The sequence below is a fragment of the Micrasema longulum genome, unplaced genomic scaffold (assembly GCF_059751315.1).
Source record: "Micrasema longulum isolate JH-2025_06_02 unplaced genomic scaffold, ASM5975131v1 h1tg000238l, whole genome shotgun sequence".
Classification (NCBI taxonomy): domain Eukaryota; kingdom Metazoa; phylum Arthropoda; class Insecta; order Trichoptera; family Brachycentridae; genus Micrasema; species Micrasema longulum.
The window spans coordinates 261702-287821 of NW_028277443.1; the positions used below are offsets into that span (position 1 = coordinate 261702).

A 26120-nucleotide genomic window follows, 5' to 3' on the forward strand; every position below is an offset into this window, starting at 1 on the left:
TTTAAATCAAAAATGAAATACTAAGTATGCAAGAAATCATTTGAAGAATTTTTGCAGACAACTGAACACAATTCAGTTACTCCGTCATACCGGCTGGTGCACTGCCATTGGTCAGAGGTGTCAAAGACACAAACTACAAATGCCTGCTTTACTTACTCATGGCTATATTTTTTTTTGCACAAAAAATATGTATGTATGGGTTCACATACTTTTTACTTCAGTTGACAGTGCGTCAATATGAGTGATTGTTAGGCAGTCCTTTGTATGAGAAAGAACAAACAAGCACATTCATGCCATCTTGCGATTTCTTCAATTAATAATAAGAATACATGCTTAAAGGTCAAATAAAACATTACTTTTTCTACTGCCTTCCTCGGTTAAAAACCTTACTAAAATATCAATCATTATTTTCCAATAGTAAAAAAACAGAAGGCTCAAATAGTTTTCCAAAATTACAGCATAATTTCTTTGTAAGAATCTTTGAACTTGGGCAAATTCCCTTATATTGAACGCTCAACAACTGTGCCTTTCCATAAGACCTGTAATTTATCTTTGACTCAACTTAGACCTTTAATGACTCAAAAAAGTATGTAGTGTTATTTGTATGTGTTATAACGGGCATTATTGCATTGTGATATTATTTAAAAGGATCCACAATCTTTCCCTGCATTTTACCAAATAAGTATATTTTTGTTCTATTAATCAATTATTAACTAATTTTTCTAATTGAAATAATGTACTATCACTTTAAAATATCACATTCTTTGGTAGGTACTATAATATGTTTCACTTGAAACTAAAACTGTTTAATATTTAACCTTTAATAAGATGGTGCCTATTTATCTGCATTTGATACCCATTAGGTTATTTTTTTACATTTCCTATTGTATATTTAGTATACTACATACATATAATATACCACATAACTGATATTATCGAAGTTATCTTATGCTCCATGATATTATATATAATATCAAGTATGTAAATTTATCCTTGGCTTATGCTGAGAATATGCATCGAATCTCACTGGCTTATTTTTCCAGAATATTCAAAGAAGCTTTTTTCCAATTGAAAATTTTGTCATTAATAATGTTATGTATTAGAACACGCATTGTTCTCCTGACAATATATAAAATTGTGGACTCGGATTTCAAGAGGTTTTAATCTCAATATACACTATTTGCTTGTTGAAAATAACTTCTAAATACATTTGTAATATATTATTGTTATCAAAAACATTTTTCACTTTGTGGTATAACATTTTACACTTATTTGTTAATAATTTTGTAATAGTTTCTGCACATTCTAAAAGTCCATAGTTATCTTAGGTATCTTCAATCTTAATAGTTGTTAATTCTTATGTCTACCAAATAGATAACATGTTGCCTCTTTATGTGCATTTAGTAAACATTTTGGTGCAGTAACCCATTATCATACATTATTAATAAAGTGCATTTTGAATTTCAGAACATTTTTCTCCCATACTAACTCTATACAAGAGTTGGTTTATAATAAATTCAATTTACAATTTGAAACAAAATGTTAAGTCTTCCTTAGTTATTTATGTTTCCTTAGTCTCTAACGCAATGTTCATTTTATGTATTTTGTTTATTATCTTATTAGTTGAATAATTTATATTATTTTTCAGATGCACATAAATTGCTTTGCAGAAATGAACAGCCCATGTTATAATTTAGAATTCGAATGATGTAATTTTCATTTAGAATATGAGTCGTCTTTTTCCAAAACCCGCTATCTCCCTATGGCTGCCATAGCGGCTTCTAAAAATAGACGACTCGTATATTTTTTTGAAATAATAAAACTTAAAGTTTATATCTGCGCCTTATAGGATAAACCACTGGAGTCACATTCAACAAAATGTTCAGGAAACAAGATTTTGTGATTGTGCAATTTCCAAAACATCATAACTTTTGAACCAAATAAGATAATTTCAATCTATACAGAACTTTCAATGTAAAATAATGATTGTTACTGATAATATACACTGATTTTACTGTTTGGACATATTAAAATTGCGTATCTGGGACTACTGATGTTTTTTGCATTAAAACAAAGTGGATTTTTATTTCATCTTAAAAATACATTTATATGATGAAAGTGGACTTTGGTGTTTTTATTCACGTTTAAAATGTTTTTAACTTTAAAATGGCAAAAAGTGGACACCCGTGTTTTATCCTTTAAGGCAGCGTGTTTCCGAACCGCCAGTCCGTCGAGATATTCTGCCAGTCTGCAGAAATACTTGTCGCCCATTTTAAAATTCTTCGCCTAAAAATAGCGTTATTTGTTATTGTCTATATTTCTAGACCTGTTATAGTATAATTTTAAAAACCAAGAGCCATAACACTTCATAAATAAAAGTTTTTATACCTGCGTTACCGGTCCGCATTTTTTCCCCTCTAGTTTCACCAGTTCACAGGCTTAAAAAGGTTGAGAAACGCCGCTCTAAGGTACAGATATTATATTTGCTTTAAAATGTCAATTTTCAAAATTCCAAGCCATTAATTTTTTTTTTGTTTTTAGCAATTTACACGAGTGACAAAAACATGCACTTGTGTCTTAATGACTAGAATTTTCAGTCCAACTCCTTGATATAATTCTCATATTTCTCACCGCTTTATAGATTTATATACAAAGTAGTTTTTATTCTTGATTAAAAATAAAGAATTTCAACATTACAACCACCAATATTTTAAAACTCCCTTGAAAATAATTTCTAAGTTTGGAAAAATATTTTATATAAGCAATTAAAATCTGAAATTTTATAGATACCTGTATACTTTATATTCATATTTTATTATCAATACTTTGTTATTTATTATTGTATACTGATTTGTCTCAGTGTCGTGTTTTTATGATTTTAATTTATGTTGTATTTTCGCTTATTATCTACATATCCTCTAAAAACCGAATATAGTATGTATGTGATTCATTCCTTAAAATGTTTTACAATTATTGATTGGACCAAAAATGGTACAATGCTCTTGAAATTATATCTTTGTTATTGATTTAATTTATATTTGTTATTAGATCTTATCGTATTTTGCCAAACATATCTGAAAAATAATATAAACTTAACCGTAAAGCCTTAATAATAAATTGATAATAAAATCCATACTTTCTTTATTGTTGTTTGAAATATCAATGATTTGTGTTTAGTATTATACATTTTGTAGCGATGTTACTTTCATGATTTTTCTATGAATTCTTAATAATAACATCTTTTAAAAATACTCACCTTTTGTACCAGATTATTCTATAAAATAATTTTTACATTACCTACATGTAAATACATTACTGTCCAACATTAGATAGACAAACCAATACTTGTGTATCGTAAAATATAGTTATCATTGTACACGGCTTTTGTAATAAAATTACATTGGTAAATTGTTTACTTTTATTTACAATTAGTAATTATTTAGGTTATACGAGTAGCTTGGTCTCACGAGGAATTCAATAATCATTTTTGCCTTATTCCAACATAGGTCTAGTGTTTTATTCTGAAAATATTTTAAATATGTTCTTGAAAATTTAACCTGTTATTTCTTCTAAACAAAATATAAATTCACACATATAATTGTTTTACTAATTTCTATCTTATAAAATATCAATTTAAAGGGAATTTTGTTAACTAATCCCCATAAACCAACTTCATGACAAATAAATGGTCACAAGGCAAGTGTACAAGCCCGTGTGCGAGAATTTAGTTACTGTGTTTGTGGTAGCATGTGTGCAATAGTCAAAATAAATTAGGGATAGGTGCGAGCATTACTCTACACTTTAATTGAGGACCATTTTCACAAAGAAAAAAGTAACATTTTATTTTTATAAAAAAAAAATACTTCTAGGATTTTAACAAAAACGAAAATACTGTTTTATAGAAATTCTACATCCTAACTCATGTACTGGAAATCAATATTATAAAAGTAAAAGTATTCATTAAAAATATCCAAACCTACCGAATTTTCACAAAAACGAAATATCTAAATATTTTGTGATAGGAATGTATAGAAAAGTCGATTTGTGTTAGGATTTAACAGATAGGTTTAGTTTGCATGAAATCATTATTTACTGTTTTTTTTGTTACATTTTATATGACTATGTTATTACTCAATTAAATGATAATCCAATCCAAATCGGCTCGCTACAACTCACACACGTATCGTTTTGCTAAAATTTCATTTCACCAATCGATAGATCTCATATAGAAAAATTGATTTCTGTCAACAAACACATTTTGGTTTTTGGTTGGTATTTCACTTTGTGAAAACGGTCCTCAATTACCACCAGTCATTTTGCAATTATACTAAACGCATTAAGGTTCATATTTAAATGTTTTGCACTTTAAAGAAATAATTAAAGGGAAAATAAATATTTATGTTGGATAGTGACTGAAATATGTACATGCTTGTCGTAAGAACAAAAGAAGTGAAATGATACATGGCTTCATATCAGTTAAGCTATGGATACTTCTGCTCCCTCGGGATATTATATTACAAAAGTGGCGATTTATAACTTATCTATAATAGTAACGTACTGAGTACATAGAGAAAATACACTTAACTTAAGGCCACCTTTTTCATTAAAAAACAAATTCATTAAAAATATTACTTTAATTTTTAAATCAATGTTTTTATTTATTTTGACTTACAAATATATCATACAAGTAATACATTGAGGTCGTAATAATCTAAGCATGGATGTTGTAGATAATGAGGAAGCTCGATGCTACAGGAAATTGTAGATAAAATATGTTTTTTTATGTGCCGAAAAATTTGAGCATTTGATTGTATGGATAGGTTCTCTAAAATGTATGAAATGTTTATAAAAATGAACTTCTTTGAATGATGTCACTACTTCTTCCGAATCAACCAATGATAGATTTCGTAGATGTGATAGACTTCCAGTATCCGGGAAGCCAACCAACTAATATGCAAAACTCACCGAGGATAATTTGTGACGTCACAGGTGAAGTAATGAAAAGAAAAACATAACTTTAAAAATCATAACTGCGATACATAAAAATATTTAAAAAAAAAATTTTGGCTTAGTTTGATAGTCAATTAACAATTTTTTTATTTTTTTTCAAAACTGAACTTCCTTAATTTCATCTACTTCATTTATTCGTTTATTTCATGTAGTCATCAACTGAAAAGTTATATAAAACACACAAATATAATAATTATTAAAAAAGTATTTTTATTTTTATCATTTTAAAATAGATATATTTTACGATTAGAAGAAAACTGTACATGTACTTAAATTGATCTCAAAAGCTCATCAGGACACAAGACTTAACTTAATGTGCAATAACATGTACTACCAAACAAAACATTGAATATTTATTTGATTCATTTGGCTTGTGTTGAATTTTTCTTTCCCAGTATTAAACTCAAAAGTTTGAATTGATTTTCTTCAAATTCTAAGGGTTCAGGTTCCGGTAATTTATTGAAATATATTGGATCCTCATTAAGTATTGTCTCTCTATAAACATCCCAGTGAATAGCTCCTGGAATGTTATTTCCCATGCTGTAAATTCTCTTGTCACATCTATACAATCGATTAATTTTGGCTATGTCAGATACTGACACTCTGATTCTCTGGCCCATCAAAACTCTGATGAACGGGTTCCTTGGTAGAATTGTAGGGTACCTCTTCTTGTCTCTAGAAAATGAGTTGTTTCGGTAATGCATTACACTGTCGAAATCATATGGTATTCCCATGGTTGTAGATTCATTGGCTGCACGAACTCTGAAGTTTTTTTCTCGTCCTGAAAAAAAGAAAATACATAATGTCATTCAATTATCCGCTCATCCTTAAAGTATCAGCTCATCTGTAAAGGTTAAAAATATGATATAGAATTTAAAGACCGATGATACTAAAATCTAACATTATTACAACAATGACACTGATCATTTTAGAGAAGGGAATATGGAACTCCAGGTTTTTATAGGGCTTATGACCTATCATTGGTTGGCTTAAGTTTTCGCTTTACACACCGTGTTACAACCACCATTCTGCCAATGTTTAAACATCCATATTTCTTCAATCATTCCACCTGTTGATACTTGAATCCATTGATTTAGAGTATTCAGTGACCGATTTCATCGCTTTCAGGACAATTTCAATATTGGTAGCTTCACTATAAAAATCAGCCTATTTATTCGATATCAGTAAGGATGGAGTATCGAAATTTATGTACATAATAGTATTTGTTTGGAAGAAAGTAACAAAGTGCATCGGGTAATTTATTTATATTTTGCGCCACAATAGGCCAGGGGGTCCAATCACAGTGTAAGCTACGGCGCAGAACACCCAGGCTTGAGGAAAATCACATTTTAATTCTTATGTTTCCACCGGTAATTTAACCCGGAACCTTACGTGCGTGACTCAAGGACTCAACCACTACACCACAAATACCATCAATACAATTTAACTATTTGCACCCAGAGGTGCATAAGGCACTGTATCGGTACTACTTATTCATCGTAACTGGAACATCTGTTACATGAAGGTAATTTGACCAATCTTATGCTTCAGGTGTGAGTTCAGGAACAATGAAACATTGAAGTATAGAATCCCCTTTAAAATCAATTTCAAGTCTACTTTGCTAGAAATTTAACACAGGACCTACATAAAGCACGGTAGCCAAACTCGTGTCAGACTTATACCCGTATGCAGAGACAATACTTAAGGTGAGGAAAGTACATTCTAATCTCAAATGCGGAGAATAACCCGAAAGGTGGAGACAATAGAATGTACTTTCCTCGCCTTAAGTTTTGTCTCTGCATACGGGTATTAATTCCACTCGATTGACTTTTTCAGGATTTTTACCTGAGAAGAAAAAGTTTTAAAAAATTGTCTTAAAAACACTCGTTCAGGGTTCTGGTTCTATTTCATATATAGAACTGTATCCTTCATCCGCCTGGACTCGGATAAAATGAGTTAAAATAATGAGCTTAAACATATTTTATTTTGGCTTTTCTTTTATGAGATACTTGATGATTATCTTGGTGGTTTTATATGATCATCAATTAAGATGTCAAATTTCAGCTTATTTGATTAAAAACCTTTAATCAATTACACCAAAATTATAATAAATTATTATTAATATTTAAAGCATTAATTTTGTGGTCAAACATTTTACTAAATGCTATTAAATATTTGTATATAGCCACTTACCGACTTTTCTATGTCTACCGGTTTCCAGACGTACCCGTCTCTTCGTCAGGACACCAATTAAGCCATAGTTACACATACATAGTTTTAACCATCATACACCTTCACCATAGTTATAATTTATTGATTGAAAAAATCATTGAAATGAAAAAAAAAATGTAAGTTCAAATGTTTGTAGGAAAGTACTGGAATCTGCAAGATTTAATAATGTTTTCAACGGGAATGGAGAATATTTTTGGGAAAGTAATGTAATATATAGGATTTATGACCTGTCATTAGCTGGTTTAAATCAAGAGTAAAAGTACTTCCTCCACATACCTGAATACCGTTTTACAGACTGTGGGTCTTCTTATCTGTTTCGCTCATACAGAAAAATAATAGTTTTTTGGTCAGTAAATGAGTTACTCTTTTAAAATGTTCAATTTCGTATATCGCGATTTTAATTTAATTAAACTCTACTACTTTCACTGCCCCTCGCACTATGAGCTTGGAAAATTATATGGAGACCTTTGTCAGATATTGTCATTTTTTCTCATGACCATATTGCTAACACGAATGGTAGCAAAAGCTGTGTTGCATTATTATGAGTTTTGCAGAATAAAAAACTTTTGAAAACTAAAACATAGACAAAAATACAGATGGTCCCTTCTGCCATCTGACTACCGAAATATGTAGGTAGGGTAGACTGGGAACTATTGAAACACGTCATGGTTGAAACATCTCAAATATTTAAAAAACACGATTCATACACATGTGATTCTGCACTCGTCTCGCTGTCTAGCATGTCTGAATATTTAAACCAATGAGGAAGATGTGTTTTTTTTATTTTTTTTATTTGTTGATAGACTATTGAACTAAGCCAAAAAAAAAAATATTTTTACGTATTGAAATTACTCCGCATGTGACGTCAGAGGTTCTCTTCCGCTTATTCTCAGTCAGTTTTGACGGTTGGTCCGTTGACAGTAAGCAAACCGGATATTTTTCACAGCTCTTATCATCGGTTTATTTGTATGAACTAGTGTCGTCGTTTAAAGTAGTTCATTTTTATCAAAATATATATTTAAAAAAATTATATTTTCAAGAAACTTTGCCGTACAATTTAATGCTCTTATTTTTACCGCCCGCAAGAATAGTTTTAATTAATTAATAAAGCTGTCTGCGTTAATATTCCTTATATAATACATACATATTTTTTGTTTTTTCACAAAAAATAATTCGACCGTTTCAAGCAATTAAAAAAAAAAAAACATGTTTTTTATTCTTTATTTATTACAAAAATAATGTCGTCTATTAAACTTGACCTCACATAAAACATACGTTTTGAAATTTTCTACTTTGGATACTTTTTTCAGCAACCTGCTGCGTTCGAATTTTTTTATTACATTTAGCAACATGAATGACTTGATGTCCAAATTTCATTCACTAAATAAATCGATGCACTTACAAAAAACTTATATTTTAGTTTTTAAAATTTGTATAGCATAAAAATTTTCGTATTTTTCTTAAATTTTGATTAAAATACGCCTTTAAAAGTCGTTTTATCTTTTGAAAAATATTTTTGTTCAAACCCTTTTTTATGTAATTAAGATTTTATTTTTCTAAGAATTTTAGAAAAATATGTCATTTCTACAGCATGCTTCTAGAAACTTCGAATAGCTTCGAATATTTCTCACACTACTTTACCAATACCTACTGTCGGCGTTGACTGTACTCTACTTTGGTGTGAGAAATTCATAGGGTTTTGTGCGATCTACTAAACTTAAAAAGTTGAAGTCTTGGGGGTTACCAGTAAAAAAATATGGCCAAAATATATTTCTTTGGTCTGCCAGAGATTTCTTTGGTGGCCATGCTACAACACTAGCTACGGTACACGTCTTTCCCCCACTTAGAAGATAAACTCTAGCAATCTGATGAACTGCGGTTCAAACTGAGGTTAAGATGCAATCGCGCCACTTCTAGTAGGTTCTAAGTGCTATCCTATCTTCATAATGAACAATCCTAGAACCTCGCCTCGCATCCAATTGGACGCCGTGTTTAGCGCTCGGGTTCTAAGCTGACCTGATGACCTTCCATATAGTCTCAGAATCATTTTTCGCTGCAGGTCCCAGGTGTCGGACGGGAATCATAATTGAACAATCGTAATTACGGAAAGGGAGATACCAAATTCAGGAAATAAATTAAAGTTAATTTCACTCAACAATAGTCGACATATCATATGAATCAAGAATATAAATATGCTATTTCAGTACTTACATACTTCTAAAATAATATATGTACATAGATTTAACAATACCTACATAAAATAAAGTAATGAGGTCATGAATTTGTCTCGAAGATGTCGCGAAAGCGATGAAACCGGTCACTGGATATTCCGAATTTGTGGATTATAGTATAACTCGTCTTTTATTTACATAATAAATTACAATGAACTTCCATCAAGAATTTTCACTTACAAACTTTACGAATGACTTTACAAACAAACGTTTTATATAAATTGGTTATGTTTTTTATGATTATTTAAGTTTTTTATTGTTTATTATGTTAATGATAATTAGGTTAATTGGATTAATTACGTTTTTTTATTGTTATTATTATGTTAAATTTGTTAAATAGCTAATCTTAGGCATGTTTCCCATTTTGTAAAATGTTTCACTCGGCACGGAACACCCCAGTGAGGGAACATAATTCTGTTTTAAAAAAAAGAATACAAACAATGTTAAAGTATAAATAAATAAATAAGAATATTAAATTATAAGGTAAATCACTCATTATTGGCAGCCTCCGTGGCGTAATGGCTGAGACGCTTAAGTCACGCACGGAAGGCGCTGGGTTCGATTCGATCTTCGGTGTTCTGTGCTGTAATTCACCACTGTAATTGGGCCTTGTGGCCTGTTGTGATGTAGAGTAAATATTTTTTCTCATTATTCCCTTTCCGCACCTAACGTTGCATAGGGAACTGAATCGATACTTATTGTAGCGGTTAGCCGCACCGATCCGAGATAATTTTAATTAAAAGAAGTTGGGATGGACAATCTTACGCTTCAGGTGCCAGTCCAGAAACTATGAAATATTCTAGTTTATTTAAAAATAAAAATAAAACTTCATGTCAACCATCTCGGTAATTGAACCCGAGTCCTTTTGGGTGGTAGGCAAACGCGCGACTATTAAACCTATATGTTTGAGTGTAACGTGCGCGTTACCACGATCGTGTTGGTTCGTCACCCGCGTCAGTGGCCTTATTCTGTAACTAATTCGTTTCGTAAATTCATTCGTATCGTATGAAAGCAAACGAGAGAGAAATACGATTTTGACTGCGTTAGAGTGAGATGGATTTATGGCGAACGAACGAACTTACGAAACGAAATTGTGACGGAATAAGCCTGCAGACTTCCCGGCGTAAACGAGAGGCCGCCCTCCCAAGCAGAGCCAAAAGCCGACTCCAAAGTAACCTCAATAGCCCCGAAAAGGACTTTCCACTCGGTCCAAGGATTCTCAGGAATAGTAAAATAATTTATGGGACAATCACCGATTTATTAGTATGAATACCTGTAAATAAATCAGTCGTTCACATTTAGTGTAAATAGTAGAGATGAAACAAATATCCGGTTACTATCCGATATCCGACCGGATACCGGATAGCTCAATATCCAGCGGATACTTAATATTCGTGTTTGGGAAAAATGAAATAATCCTCACTATCTGAAAAAATTTTTTGCACAAAAAAGTTCGTGAAACACCCAAGAAAAAGAATTTAACCAGAAAATAATTTTTTTTAAAACTAGAGAAATTCGAGTATCGAGGTGTTTTTATTGGTTTTTGGTCATCCTGTAAAACTTTTTTGTGGGTTACCGCCTTTTACCTGAACATGGTCTATCGACCGATTAAAAAGAAAAATACGAATAATAACTAGATATATATTAATCTGTTAAATTTGTTATAAAATGTTTATTATTGAAGAATATCCGGCTATCTGATTTAGGGGTTCGCCGAATATCCGGTACCCGGCCAAATTACTATCCGTTTCATCACTAGTAAATAGAGCTGTATAAGTTATCCATTTACTCGGTACTCAAGTTTTTTTTACTAAATAATATCAATTCTAGTCAGAATCTTGCTAGAAATGTTTAAACTTTTGGCCGCAAGAACTTTTTATAAGCAAATATACAACCGGGACCGTGTTGTGTTTCCGGGGTAGTATTGTTAACTCAAGAACCGAAGGTCCGAGGTTTAAATCCCACTCTACCACAACTTAATTAATTTTTTTCCAGCACAAGTTATTTACAACTTTTAGGAAATAGTAATATTTGAGTAAATTAAAATAATAAAAACTCAAGTATTTCTCTTCTTCATACATAACATTAAATCCCATCACCTTAATTAATATAGTTACTGCAGTTAGCGCAATACATTTTATTTCAAAGAAAAAAAACTATAGTGCTGGTTGGTAATATTTATCTTATTTATACTGTTTGTTCATGGCTGTTTAGTATTGTATGTCTATGAATTGTTTAGTCTATGTTTAAAAATTAACTAATAAGAGTGAGATGTCATGACAGTGGCTTCGAAAAATGTTTTTGAACCTATTGAAGTGAATAATTTTAGCAATATTTTCCATAGGTGTCGCTCAGCGCGCATTAGGTACGTTGAGCGGAATAATATTATTAACATTTTGCGTTTATGTTCTCCGGATTATGAGAGTCTGTGACAATGAAGCAATCGCCCAAATAAATACGATGAAAACAATATTACGATGGTATTCGCTAGCGGCGGCACGTATTCGTGATTGACTTCGGTATCACGAAGCGCCCGTAACTTCACTCGTTCTACTGATTCATTATGTTCTCCTGGTGCCTGCGGCCGAGTGCGCCGACTCGGCTATTTGGACGACGTGCTCGGGATTTTTACGAAGACGCGTTTCGCGTGTGCAATGTTTGTCAGTTTGTTTGGCCGCCGCACGTTCATGCTGCCCGGTGAAAAGGAGGAAATTCATTTCAATATTCAGATGCGTGCCAAGCGAAACTGTGTCAAATGAACTTAATACGTAATAACAACTCTCCCTTCCCCCTCCGTCCTCTTAATCGTATGCCGCGACTCAGAAAAAAAATAATAATTCGGAGTTTGAAAAATATGTAAAAGTAATAAAACAAGATCGAAGCAGTTAAAAAAAATAGATATATATATATATATACTCAGAGTTAGGTAGGCATGTATTATGCAAGTACATATGTACATATAGTCGGGGTCTACGTTCAAGGCGCACGGAAGGAATGCAGTGGAGTGTTGAGACGCTCTCCGGTTGAGTTTGGATAAAAATTAGCTGGTTGGCGCTTATTTTTATCGAAACTCAATCGAGCAGCGTCAACACGCATTACCGCATTTCTTCCGTGCGTCTTGAATGTAGACCTCGTTTACAGGTATCTAATAATAATAAAGCTTCGCATAACGAAATTCCGATTTTCTTAGGATACTTCTTAAACCTAAAAGGTCAGCATAATATAAACCAAGGTAAAAAAATGATTACAATTTTCACCCATTCCCAGAAAAGAGGAAAACAAAATAGTGGAAAACTAGAAGTTCCCGCTTGCTCTGGTGGCATTGTGTTGTGGGTTGTGGCATATTGTAGTACCTACGTATTGAACACAGATCGCATAATGAGCCCTTACGTGCTTCGAGGCAACAAAGGGACCTGAGATTCTGCAAAACCCATAATAATGCAACGCGGCATTACGAATCCAAAATCAAGTTTAGTTTAAAACCACAGAGCAGAAATTCTGGACGAGTTTAACTGAAATACATTGTGCTTGCTAGATTTGAAGGAGTACCTTTTTATGAGTGAGCTGGTTGTTTTGTTGATACGTTGATATTTAAATCCCTAGTTGAATGTCGTGACCACCGAAGCCATCCAGCGATCCAGCGCTAGCGCCTAGTGACATTGTTCAATCTCGCGGTGACGCTTCTGGGGGATTCAAATCGGAGTTATTTGTGGGAAACGACGTGCCAGTATCCGAGCCATTGTTTCCTTATCGTAGGATTAGTTGGAGTCAGTTCACCACTTTGGTAAACTCTAGTCTTGTGACCTGAGTAAGATATCAGAAAGAAGTATGAACAAAGCTTTGAAAAAAAAAGCTTTTGCAAAGGGTACATCTCCTAGTCTCCTAACTTTGATGTACTCCTAATCAGACAGGTTTTACTAAACCCGTTAATTATATTTTTGAAATTAATAGACAAAATTAAGATTACTGAAAGATTTATTATAATGCTTCGAGATTATTCTATTGATTTCTAGACCTTTTGGTCAGGCTGTAAGAAATTGTTAGTGGCAATAAGTCCGCAATTTAACCATGTATACCTTTGTTTTATTTTGTATTTATCACATTGTATATTATGGTTAATAAAGATTTATAATTATTGTCATGTTTTTTGTAACGAAGCATCCAAAAATTATTAATAATTTGATTTAAATATATTATATCTTGAAGTAAAGCATAGTAATATGTATATCAATATGTCATGATGTCGCCTTCAGACAAATTAATAAACCATTATTAAAGGACGACGGCAATACGCACAAATATATAAAATGTGATGTATTTTTTACCAACTCAACGTTGCGCATAATATTTTTATTTTATCATTGTTTGAATTATAGTAGACAAGATAATTATCATTTGAACATAAAACAAATTGTGATTTTAGTCTCATATAATATTTTAGGATAAAATTATCATTGTTTACAATTTATTGGAACATACGAGTAGGTACACGAATTTTATTTCTAGCAAGTAGGACATAAATACCTACATGTAAAAATGTTATGTAACGTTACCGTAAATAACACAAATAAACCAATTCTAGGTAGGTACTAGGTACCAAAAAGCCATAAAAAAAATTATAAAGAAAAATAAATCTTAACAACAATAATTATTTGTAACTTTTGTACACAGTTATTGGGCCCGTCATTCAATAGGAAGTTGACAGTTTCCTTCAATTTTATCTACAAAACAACATTAAGTTGACTCTATGAAAAATAGAATACGGATACATTGTTTTTTCTAATTTTGTTCAACTACAAGTTACCGATGAACGTACTTTAAATTTTCTTAAAAAAGATAACTTCGTTGTCTTCTCATTGTAATCAGGGGCCTTGGTTGGTTTATTACAACAATATTTTTTACGTTTTACTCAATCTTTTACAGTTTAGGTAGTTACCATTCAAAAGCAAATTTTCCCCAAATGATAATTCTTTTACATGTAAGCCCTCGATAGCTAACTGTGATTTTACTTGTATTTACATAATGTTATCAACCGACACTGTTATTTGTAAATATGTAATTATAATTGAATATAATTAATTTCGATGAGTAAAAACATACGTTGTGATTTGATAAATGCCTTTGTGTATATGTATAGTGCATGGATAAAACGTTCCATAACCGTAACTATTCTGTAAAGTATGTGCATTCACGGTTACTCAAGATCTTTGAATTCAAATAGCGTAAACCGTGTATCGAAGTGATTCTCTATCATTTGCTAATTAGCCATTTCGTCGCCTTTTAACCCCAACACGGCTTCCAAGTTGTAACGGAGAGGTCATTCAACGGAGGTGCATAGTTCTACATCCACTTCCAGCACTAAACACGCACCCGATATTATGGTGATCAACTCCACTCCAGCATGAAGCATATCTATCGTATCTCGGTATCTCCACGATCACAATTGTGTGGCAAATAGCCCTGGGAGACCGCCTATCCGTTGCGCTGACCCGGGGGTCAATTATTAAAATTATAAGACATTCATGCATCACTGTTCGTGGACAAGTTCGTGTTCACTCCGAGTCGTTTCTCATAAGGCTTATTGCTTATTGCGAACCAATGCAGGACGAAGCAAAATATACATAAAATCGAGATGCACAATACACACATTCAAATGGATTAAGTCTTCAATCTTATTAAAGAAACGTTTCGAAGAAATTCAATGATATTATTCATTGTAGCATTGAATTAATAATTGCTCTTTATATTGGCATTTAAATAAAATGTTTCCGCATTAACTTTGTGGAAAAACATTTTGAATTTATTTGAAATGAAACACTTTGTAATTTTTACCATATAAGAGTTTAATATATTATAACTTGTTAACTCCGAATCGAAAATAGAACTTTAAAAAAAAAAGGGTGTAAAAGGGTGAGATTGTAACAGTAAATATATCGGCCAAACTGCGAGAAAATTAAAAAAATGAGTTAACGAACACTGACGTGCCCTTTTTAGCACTAGTTTTTCTGAATTCGCAAACCATATTATGGATACAAACCATTCTTTTTATTCACAAAAAATTAAACTCTTACTTTCTGTTACAAATAAAAATATTATAATGAATAACTTAGAAAATATTGAAATCCAAAATAATTTAAATTCAGAGAGAACTGTAATTAATAATATTATATTCCTAAATTCTTCACCCCTACTATCAATATTCCACATAATTAGGAAAACCCCACCCCCTTCACACCACACATTGCCTTGCCTCTTCCCTATCAGACCCTATCAGTATCTAATTACTAATCTGTGTATATTTTAGTTCAGTTTATAGTTACAACTGATGATGGGTAATTAAGAATACCTGAAAGTTGTGTTATAATATATTAAACTCTTATGTGGTAAAAATTACTAAGTTTTTCATTTGAAATAAATTCAAGATAGGCGATGTCGCGATTAATTTTTTTTTAATCATATATTCAATTTCACATGCCAAGAAAAGGACGACCTATTGAAAAATGTATTCAATAACATATTGAATTATTCGTGAAGAATTTCCCACGCCACCGACGCTAATGGAAGGTATGGTTTCTATCAGTGACGTTTCCATAATGATTTTTCTTACTTTATTTAATTAAAATATTCATTCAAATCTGCAGAGCATCCTTTTAATTGATCCCTCGTAAAGTATTTCTCAGTGTATTAACGGAATGGTGAGGCAATCCTCAAAATTCGTCCAGTTGGTACTGATTACTGATACAATGTAGGAGTCGGTGCTGACCTTTCCCGGAAAGGCAGAAAGTGTGTAGAGTGCATCGGTAATTTCTCACACCGTTCTGTAAGTCCACACTCTACACCAGACCCAGCTGGAACATAGGCGTGTTACTGTTAATAAATTCCGAGTTCTACGAGAATAATAGCCGACTGTTTGGTGAACAAACTGATGCATGCCTCCAAACTCTACATTTAGCTGTCGGAATATATCGTGAGTTCAAAGCTTCGCTCTTGTTAGCGGAAGTGTCCTACAGTTAGTGTAAGTAATGCTGAAGTGTAAATTGTTATAACGGTACCTGGAGCATGTGTTGTGAAACGCCATCCCAAATAATAATATGTAGCATGTACGACTCTAGAGACGAGAGACCAGAATAAACTATGATGTTCCGCTACCATAGCGATAAATTCATACGTATGTGCTTTTATCATACACCATACACGTTACTCGAGACAAAGGTGGAAGGGTTGTTTATGTTTCGTTGATGCAATTCTTCAAGGCAGGACCGACAAGTAATTTTGACAAGAACCATAAGTTTACGTTTACTTATGAATTATACATAGAATATACACGCACCAATTTTTCGCTATCCAGTTGAGTATAACAAAAAAGGATAAAATTTAAAAAGTAATGCGCCTTCGTTAGAATTTTTTTATGCGAATTATCCTTTTGTTAGTTAAAAAAAGGTAAATTGACTGTTTGCTCGTGGTTACAAAATAAAGTTAACAATGATCGCGATCGGTTTCGCCGAGACTTATTTTTGTTAATCGACGGCATCATGAAACGATAATTCGTGATTTCCTTTGATATTGCCGCCGATTAACAATACTCGCTTTAGTTATGAAGGTATGTAGTATAATCCGAAATTTATAAATACGTGCCTATCTGTTCAACTGACCTACCTGCATACAATACTGGTTTTAAGGGTTTTTTGTTCCTTCGATTCGAAATGAAAATCTTTTGATACTTAGTTCTACACGAATTTTTATGTTGTACCATGATTACAAGAACGCGACAAACCAGTTGTGGGTTTAACTGAATAGCTGCATCAGATAGTGACAGATTTCCGCGAGGGCGACATCGACTGGGTTATTGTTTTCATGACTCATTTCAGCTTCCATTTCATCCTTACGTAGGATCGTATGAGCACGAGCAATCTCGCTAATATTCACCGACGAGTTGGTGATATTGCGTACAATGTCCCCATTTACACTTTACACAAATGCTAATAATCGAAGTAGTTAATGGATTGTAATTTCATTTGAGTTGCGAGTCGTGGGTGGCCAAGAAATTAGGAATTAAATTTGCATCAGCTACCTACTAATTACAATAAGTATTGCCGAAATATGTAGAAGACCTATTGTTATTTTACTTATGAATAGTACAAAAAAAATCGACCTTGTTTGCCTTGTCGTAGTTATATTAATTTAGGTAAATTTAATTTTCAATCAATAAGTTATAGGTGCGTGTATATTTAAGCGAGTTATAATATTATATAGGTAAATACGTATTTATTTAAATATGCCAGAAGAAAATGATCAGTTTTGGGAGAGAACGGTTTTAAAAAGAAAGGTTTTGAAAAATCCTTCGTGGAAGATCAGTATGTTATGTTTTGATAGTTTTTAGTAGATGTTTTTATAATACTAGTCCTACTACATTATCTAGTATATATGAATATTATTTATATCATTGGAATAATCATTTGATTTTATTGCTTAATTTTTAAATAATACTTCACCATAAGCGGTTCATAAAACACGATTTCGATCAGATTACACGTTCGATGTAAGTAGTGAAATAGCCAAAGAAGCTAAATAGGTACGCGATGATCATGAATTATTATTATTATTTATGATAAATCGAATTAGCTCCTTTTTATTGGAATTACCATCAACAACCGGTCTATTAGGTCTCGTATCTGCGATATCCAATCTGCCAACTTGTATGTAATAACCGTCTTAGAGGTGTTTATAATTCATCTTAGGGTAGATTATTCATATTATACTTGTGGTTTATTGTAGGTATTATGTATTTTAAGTTTTTTGTACATTTATCGTAAAGTTTATGCGTTTATTTCATTCCGAAATTAATTAGTTTTTAATTATTGCAAGAATCGTTTAATGCTATTATGCCCGAGTATCAGGAGACCATAATAAACACCGGTCGGTTATTTCATAATATCATCTCTAGCAGCAGCATCGAGCGTGGTAGAATTTCCAATCCCTCGACTCACCTATAAAATTTTACCTGCCGGCACGTTTGTTGGTGTATTTTAATAATTACAAACTTAAATGATTTTTCGTTATAGAGAGTGGATATCGTTTGAAAAATCAAACAATTAAACACATTGCGTATTTACCATAAATACATACCACATACACTTTCGGAATGAAAAAAAATACAAATTTTTAGGATAAAGCGTAAAAGACATTTATCGAGGTTCTAGATAATTTAAACGGTTTGCAATCGTAAATATTAAATAAACATGCTTATAATAAGTACTATATTTCTATGCTAATAAATCTTACTTTAGTGGAGATTAAATTTATAATGAAATAAATAAGCAGATTTAGAACGTCATCATGCAGTATTTTCTGATTCTAGCACATCTCGTACATAAAGCAAGAAATTTCCGTCTTTTTTGCAAAAAAACCTACATGGAATTACTATCCCATATTCTATGTCTCCTGTCGAGCCGCGCAAGGAAAAGTCTCAAATAAGCTACACGCTGTCATTACATTCACCATACATGGTATTCCGCCATATGCTAGAGAGGTCAATTTGGTAGCAGACCGCATCTCTCCACTTCAAACGATTTATGAGTTATGATAATTATTTGAAGGTTGCAATGCACTCGGAATACTTAGTGGATTATACGCGAACATTATGTCACAGAGAATTACACCCGCACCCACATAGTAAGTTTACTTTATACATGATACAAATTCGATATATTTTAATCTTATCTATTCTAAATAAATTATTTGTCCGGAAGAAATTCGATATTGGATGAATTGTTTCAATGCGGCTCGGTTAAAAACAGTAAAACAAATATGTAGCGAGATAATTGTTTAAAAATAAACTTTATGCAGGAATGTAATTTTATAATACTAAAAGAGATAAAAAATCAAGGGAAAAGTACTCGTAAGTCGTAAGTATAGCTGACGTAGAAAATAAAACAATTTGCTTTAAGGCGTTATTGCATACCTACCTGAAACGCGGTGTCACGTCGAAAGTTGTCTGAAAGCACTTAACAAAATGCAAAGATCGTCAAAATAGGGCGGTAAGTATTAAAATATCATTTCATTGTGTTTAATATTATTTATGATGACGTTTCCAGCGGCGACTTCGGCTTCTATCCCTATCCGCATCAATTTATTTCTAACATTCAGAGGTGAAAACAAAATGGAACGTAGGCAGAGACAATAACTTTGTCATATAAATTATATTTTGCATCCAGTCTCCTTTGTCACGGCAAAGGGAATCTAGAGTCTAGGTCTAGAGTATCGTGCTAATAATTTGAGTGACTGGATGTGATTTACATCTCATTTACATTAAGTCTATGAGAAAAGCCAAAACATTCGTCGCAGGTATTAAGATTAAATTTACATGAACAGTCGCCATTGATTTACAACTATCCAATCAGTGTCAATATTCAACGTAAACACAAAACTTGTATTTTATCCAATAATCATGTAAGAATGATAAAAATACACATTCATGAATAATTAGTACAGGTCTGCCCATGTATTTATTTATTAATTTATTGCATTTATTTCCTAAGTTATATTGTATGTTTATCGAACGTTTAATTTTTTTCCCTTGCCTTTCTTTATCAAACATTTTATCATTCATTCATTGCTTGTTACTCGTATCAGGATAACATAATATTTTATCCTAACTTACTCTTAACCTAATCGCTGAAAAAGTGAGCGTGTCATGATAGTGAAAAGTTACTAGGGTACCATTATGAAGCAGAAGGTTCTAGAATAATATTAGTATCGAATTGTCAATAGTCGTGGTTCGTGATTACGATCGAGACACAAAAATACAACACACACGATGCCCAAAATGTTCATGTTGCAAGTATTATTTTAAAAATATATACAATATACTTGCGATTTTCCATTTTTGTTTATTTTCTGTCACAAAAGATCAATTAATTTAAAAAAAAAATCGTTTAGGCTTAAAATAATCAAAAATATTTATTTACAATTCTGTACAAATAAATGCCTCATTTTGTTTGTGCGTGCAACGCAAAAAAAATGATATTACGTAGTTACTTGTGTTCGCTGAAAACTTATTTTTCTCAGCTATGAACAAAATGAATATCCTATTACTATCATTTCTATTTCCAAATCGAATAAATATATATGTCACCAATAGTGGAAGAACGTGTTTAATTTTTTTTTAAAACACTATTTGATGCACAGAAATTATTTACAAAAAACAATTAATCAATTCAAATGACCGTCCGATAACTTCAGAAACTAGGCGAAAATTTTCTACCAGGGGTACATACCTTCGAGGATATTGTCCCACTGTATTACGATGTTGCTGTCACGGTCGGTGCGAGAATGTTCGTGCCAGAAGCCGAGGGCGTGCAGCAGCTCGTGCTGGACGGTCCCGCGGCGAGCGAGGCAGTTCTTCCCGCCCAGCGACACATCGATTCGACCGCGCTTCGGATTCCAGCCCACAGGCGCGGCACATCTGGTAACAAGAGTAACGTCTATTACCATCAAATCATACCTACCTGTACTAATCTTCTGATCTCCTGGTAGTTGTTTTATATCCTCATTATTCATGGACACCTGGTATATGCAACATAAATAAAAACTCAAAAATTAAGTTATTATTAGCATTTTAAAATTTTATTGAATTTTTTTTTTCTCAAATCTTGCGTTAAAATATACACTTTTAAAAATTATAAATAAGGTCATTGGCATTATTCATTTAGTAGATGTATTATATATTTTCGTGTACATTATTTAAAGTTCCTTTATAACAATTATTTCAAACCAATTTAAAATACTCGGATTGGAATACAAAAAAAAATAAAATATTAAAACGATATTGACAAACTTAATCACCTCCATTAGTTTTCATTTGATATTTTTCACATAAAGTATAGCTTATATAAATCAACTCTATTTTATCATTTCAAAGATGATAAACGGTAATTTACATTTTTTAGATTATAGTGCTTTCTATATTTACTTTTGTATGGGTACCTACTATTGTGTTACCATATTTACGTGTATACATATTTTTTTGATTACTTTAATTGTTATTATTAAAACTATTTTTTTTTTAATTTTTGACACAAAATAAATAATTGTTTTTAATATACTTATATTTTGTACCTTTTAAAGAAAAATATTTATAAATTCCTTCCCTTTTAAAATTTTAACTGCACACATTGTTTAACAATTTTTCTATATCTAAATATCTAATAATCTTAAATATTCTTTATACAAAACTGCTGTGTTATATATATATATATATAGTATTTTTGTAAAATAATACTTTCAATTTAATTTTTAAGTTTTTCACATTATATTGAAATGTTTATATTATTTTTAATATGTATCTCATTAAGGTAAAAGGCACTGCGTGCCGTGTATATTAATAAATAAATAATTTATCACCTTAAAAATTATAAATTATGAGCTCTATTTGAGGATGTTCAATCAAATATACACGAAATTCAGATTTATTACAGTAGGTACTCCCGAACCTACCAAAATTACCAATATATCCCAGGTGTTCATTCAAATAAACACGAAATTTAGATGTATTTACTCCCGTACCTACCAAAATTAAATAGGGGCTAGTTTATTTTTAATTTCTGATATCCCTAAGTACGTCTTTATCTTTTTCTGCTTATGTTGGTAGTCAGAAGGCATTACAAAGTAAAGGTAATTTGAGTTTTTCTACTGACATTTCTTGGTGGAACTAATTATAATAATGAAAATACGTATAAAGTGGAATATATAGTAGAATAAAGTGGAATAAAACTACATACGTATTTTTATTATTATAAATAAAGGTAATTTTTTAGTTTAAGAGGAAACGTGGCCTCACCTTTCTGGATTCAAACGTATTTAAGTATTTTCTCCTTGGATTATGACACTAGAGTAATGATTTTTTTACACACTATGGATGTTTACCATTGGCGTGTCTCTATTGTTTTGCTATTTTGATATATTGTTTCTTACGGGAGCTAGAACCAACCATACCAGGACGAACGTTATACAAATATGATTCAGTTCAGTTTTGGAGTCCAGAAAACGGGAAAGCGAAACGTTTATTTTATCGATTTTATCTGTGCAAAATAAATTTCACGTGCAGATGTCTTCTTTGCACAGCAGTATCGGGAAGGCATTTGCGAGAGAGTCAACAGCTGACTTCTGGCAGGTTTGTTTATTTTAAAGTAATTTCCTGACGTCTTTTTTAATTCTTAATGATATTTAAGGTAAACTAAAATATATTTCAATAAAATTAAATTGATTTGATGATTTTTTTTTGATTTATGAGATAAAAAGCGTTTCATCGATTTTGTTTATTAATTAATATTGTATTTTTTTTGAATTTGAGAACCAATTAATGTACATAAAAAATGAACGTTTAATTTTTTTTCATGTATCAAAGATTTAAAAATTTAAAAAATACTAATTTTTTTTTGAATTTCATTAATTTAGTGCAAACAAAAAATAACAAATTATTTTAATTTGTTAAAAAGCATTTTTTCAACGTTTTGTTCTTTCTTTATTCATATCATGCAAACATTATTAATGCTAATTTAATTTTACTACTCAAAATATTACTATCGTGGAAAATGTATAGGTATTGACTCGTTTTACAATTCAAGATTCTATTATTTTTATATTCTGTATGCATTTCATATAAAATGGGCTGCTGTTTTCCCAAAATAAACAAAATAACATTAAATATTTTTAGATCTATGGGATTTACTTCAAGTCTGAAAAGGTTAAGATCTGTATCCAATCTGGTGTCAAAGTTTACTGCATTATTAATATAAAAAACAAAGAACTTTATTTTATTTATTTCTTCGATCGCTAAAAAGTATAATAAATCATTCGTGTTAGCGGGAGGCACTCGAGACTTCGAAATTTGTTTGTAATTCTTACGGGTATCATGTCTGGTGTAATTTGTACCAGGTGACTCTTGTCTTATTAACTCAAAATGGTAACTGACGTCTCATTAATTTCAATCACTTTCACAACCTATTAATGATTAATATTTATTGCTTTGAAAATTATGTCATCATCGCACATTAATAATAAATATGATTAAAAAGAATATACGCAATCACGAGTTAGCTACCCACTTCATCTGTATCAAATTAATTTGAGACGTCGAACGTCAATCAATTTATTGTTTTAGATAGTTTTCATAGATTTAATTTTAAATTAAAAGCTTCCAAAGAAGCTAAATACGAACTCTAAAATAAAGAAATCATGCTACCTACTAACATAGTTTTAAAGAAATTCACCACGTGGTGTAATGGTCAGTGACGTCAGTGTATTCTTCTATCGTTGTGGGATCAGGGCCTCAATTACCGGTTACCGACAAAGACACTTTGAATTTTCATACAAATATACACTATTTTGTACATAAATATCGATATTAGTTTTTACCGTCTCAGTATATACCGATGAAGATAGCCGTTCATAATCGCGGCGCAGATATAGAGGCCTGTAGAGATTTCGTGGATACCATATACATGCCAGGGCTTTCCCAATCAGATACTATCCAGGGCCAATCCAAATAACTAAATAGATTGGAGGGCCACAGAAAAAAACAAATCAACTTTTTAAAGAAAAAATAAAAATACATGGATATCATTGTTATAATATAATTAATTTTATTAGTTCTTCTAATCTGAATGAATAAATATTTTTTTATAGTTCTGTCAATATCAACATTAATATTAATTGTTGCCAGACGTAGTGCGTGTTTAAGTGACTTTTCTGACAGTGAAGACCTATATATAGATTTTATAAAATTCATAGTATAAAATAACTATAGTAGAATATACACTTTCACAAAAATAGTTACTGCCCATCATCGATTCCATTTTCAAGCCAAGATTTGTTGTAATAAAATAAATAAAACAACTTTGTTTTTAACCACTAATTTTTATTTTTCACCGACCGGTTTCAAAGCAAACAAGCTTCTTTGTCAAGGTTTACGTAACTAGTTACGTTGTTTTATTTATTTTATTATAATGAATAACGAAAAAGTTAGTGCTTTAAATATAAACTTTATACAAGATTTGTTAGTTTGGAGAAACAATACACAGTTCGGGATTTTCTCTAATAATAGTGACGGAAAATATGTTGCCATATTAATAAATATTTCATTTATTTATCTGGGATGCCACAAAAACAAAATAATGTTCTATGAAAAAAATGACATATAAGGAAACAATCGTATTTGCGATAGATCAAAAACACGTCAAGGGCCGCACAAATATAAGCCGCGGGCAGTGCTTTGGACAGCCCTGTCATATGCTATACCTAGGGAGCGAACTAAGTAAGTTATTAAAGTATTTCGATTTTAATAGGAAAATTTTCTTTTTGCCGTAAATGACCGCGTTTGAAAGCGGGAAGTGAGTTGCAGAAGAGCGAGGTCCGAATATGATCTATTTTCATAGACCTTGGAATAATCTGAAGAAAAAAAAGAAAATTTCACCTTTATAAAACTTTGAGATTGAGATACGCTGAAATCGATGAATAAATGGCTAGTGCATGTTGATAATTTCTTGTTTATTTTAAAGCTGTTTATAATGGCGGATGAACAATTAAATGTTGCTGAAAGCAGCCAGCCAGTCCACAATCAATAACAAAAAAAAATATGTTGGTGTCATCGGGTGTCGTAAGGTCAATTATATATTTTGCTAAAAACAGTCAGACCAATTTCATACAAAATAAGTGTAATAATCACCTTTAGAAAATAGTGTTGATCACGAAAACGGCATTTCCCAATTTGCAGAAAACACCTACAGTACTAGAAAAATCTTACGATATAGATGCTGATAGGTGGTAGGAAAATTAATGCCTCCGGGAATCTCGTTTCCTTGAATAAATTAAAGTGGATGAATACAAAATTATTGAATTTTTAAAATTCAATGAATAATATTATACACCATTTTGCTTGTTTTACTGGTTCATGGATTTATCGTTGCTATGCATTATCTTTATTTACTTAGTCACCGAACCCGAATACACATTAATGCAATTAACTACCTTGTACTGAGATTCTTCTAACTTTAATGTTCAAACTTCTCTCTCACGGCAGGCTCTATCAGACCCTGTGGTCAGATCGGCACTTGTCGGTTTCTTGATTATTGATTCATACGATAACACGACGCAGTGGATTGGAATGACTTATTGATAGCTAAAATGACTTGTTGGCGATTGCGCTGAGAATATCAAAATCACATGTACATTCGGTGACAGTTCAGTTGTTATTGGGCCGGAGAGAATAATATTGTACTCACAGTAGTATAATCGCAACATCTAAACTATGGCTTAGTAAGTAGCAATACATTGAATGCTGCAACCTAGTAAATGTGCAATACACAATACATATAGTAAATGTGGCGCTACAAAAAACGTTTTGTTTTTAAAATCATATTTGTATATGTACCTATGTATATACATTGTTTATAAGTTAAGGTTTAACTACGTGTTCAAACTATGTTTGTACAACTATCTAAAATAAATTGTGGAAAAGTCATGGGAACAGGAGACACAAAAAACAGCCATGTTCTGAGACCGGTCGGCATATTGAATTTGTTTTCGTGGTTTTAGACACAATAAATACGTAGTTGTAATAATTTAATATTTAACTGAAATATGAACTGT

At 31.6% G+C, this 26120-nt stretch overlaps 1 protein-coding gene across 1 annotated transcript in view; it reads right to left on the reverse strand.

The window, feature by feature from the left end:
• Nucleotides 1–5217: 5217 nt before the first annotated feature.
• LOC148283432 (hatching enzyme 1.2-like) overlaps nucleotides 5218–26120 on the reverse strand; it is a 37592-nt gene continuing 16689 nt past the window's right edge. The window contains exons 3-4 of the mRNA XM_088243863.1: nucleotides 20750–20937; nucleotides 5218–5791 (exon numbers count right to left, since the gene is read on the reverse strand). Of these exons, the coding sequence (XP_088099989.1) occupies nucleotides 5373–5791; nucleotides 20750–20937 (607 nt within the window). The 3' untranslated portion in view covers nucleotides 5218–5372. The remainder of the gene's footprint in view (nucleotides 5792–20749; nucleotides 20938–26120) is intronic.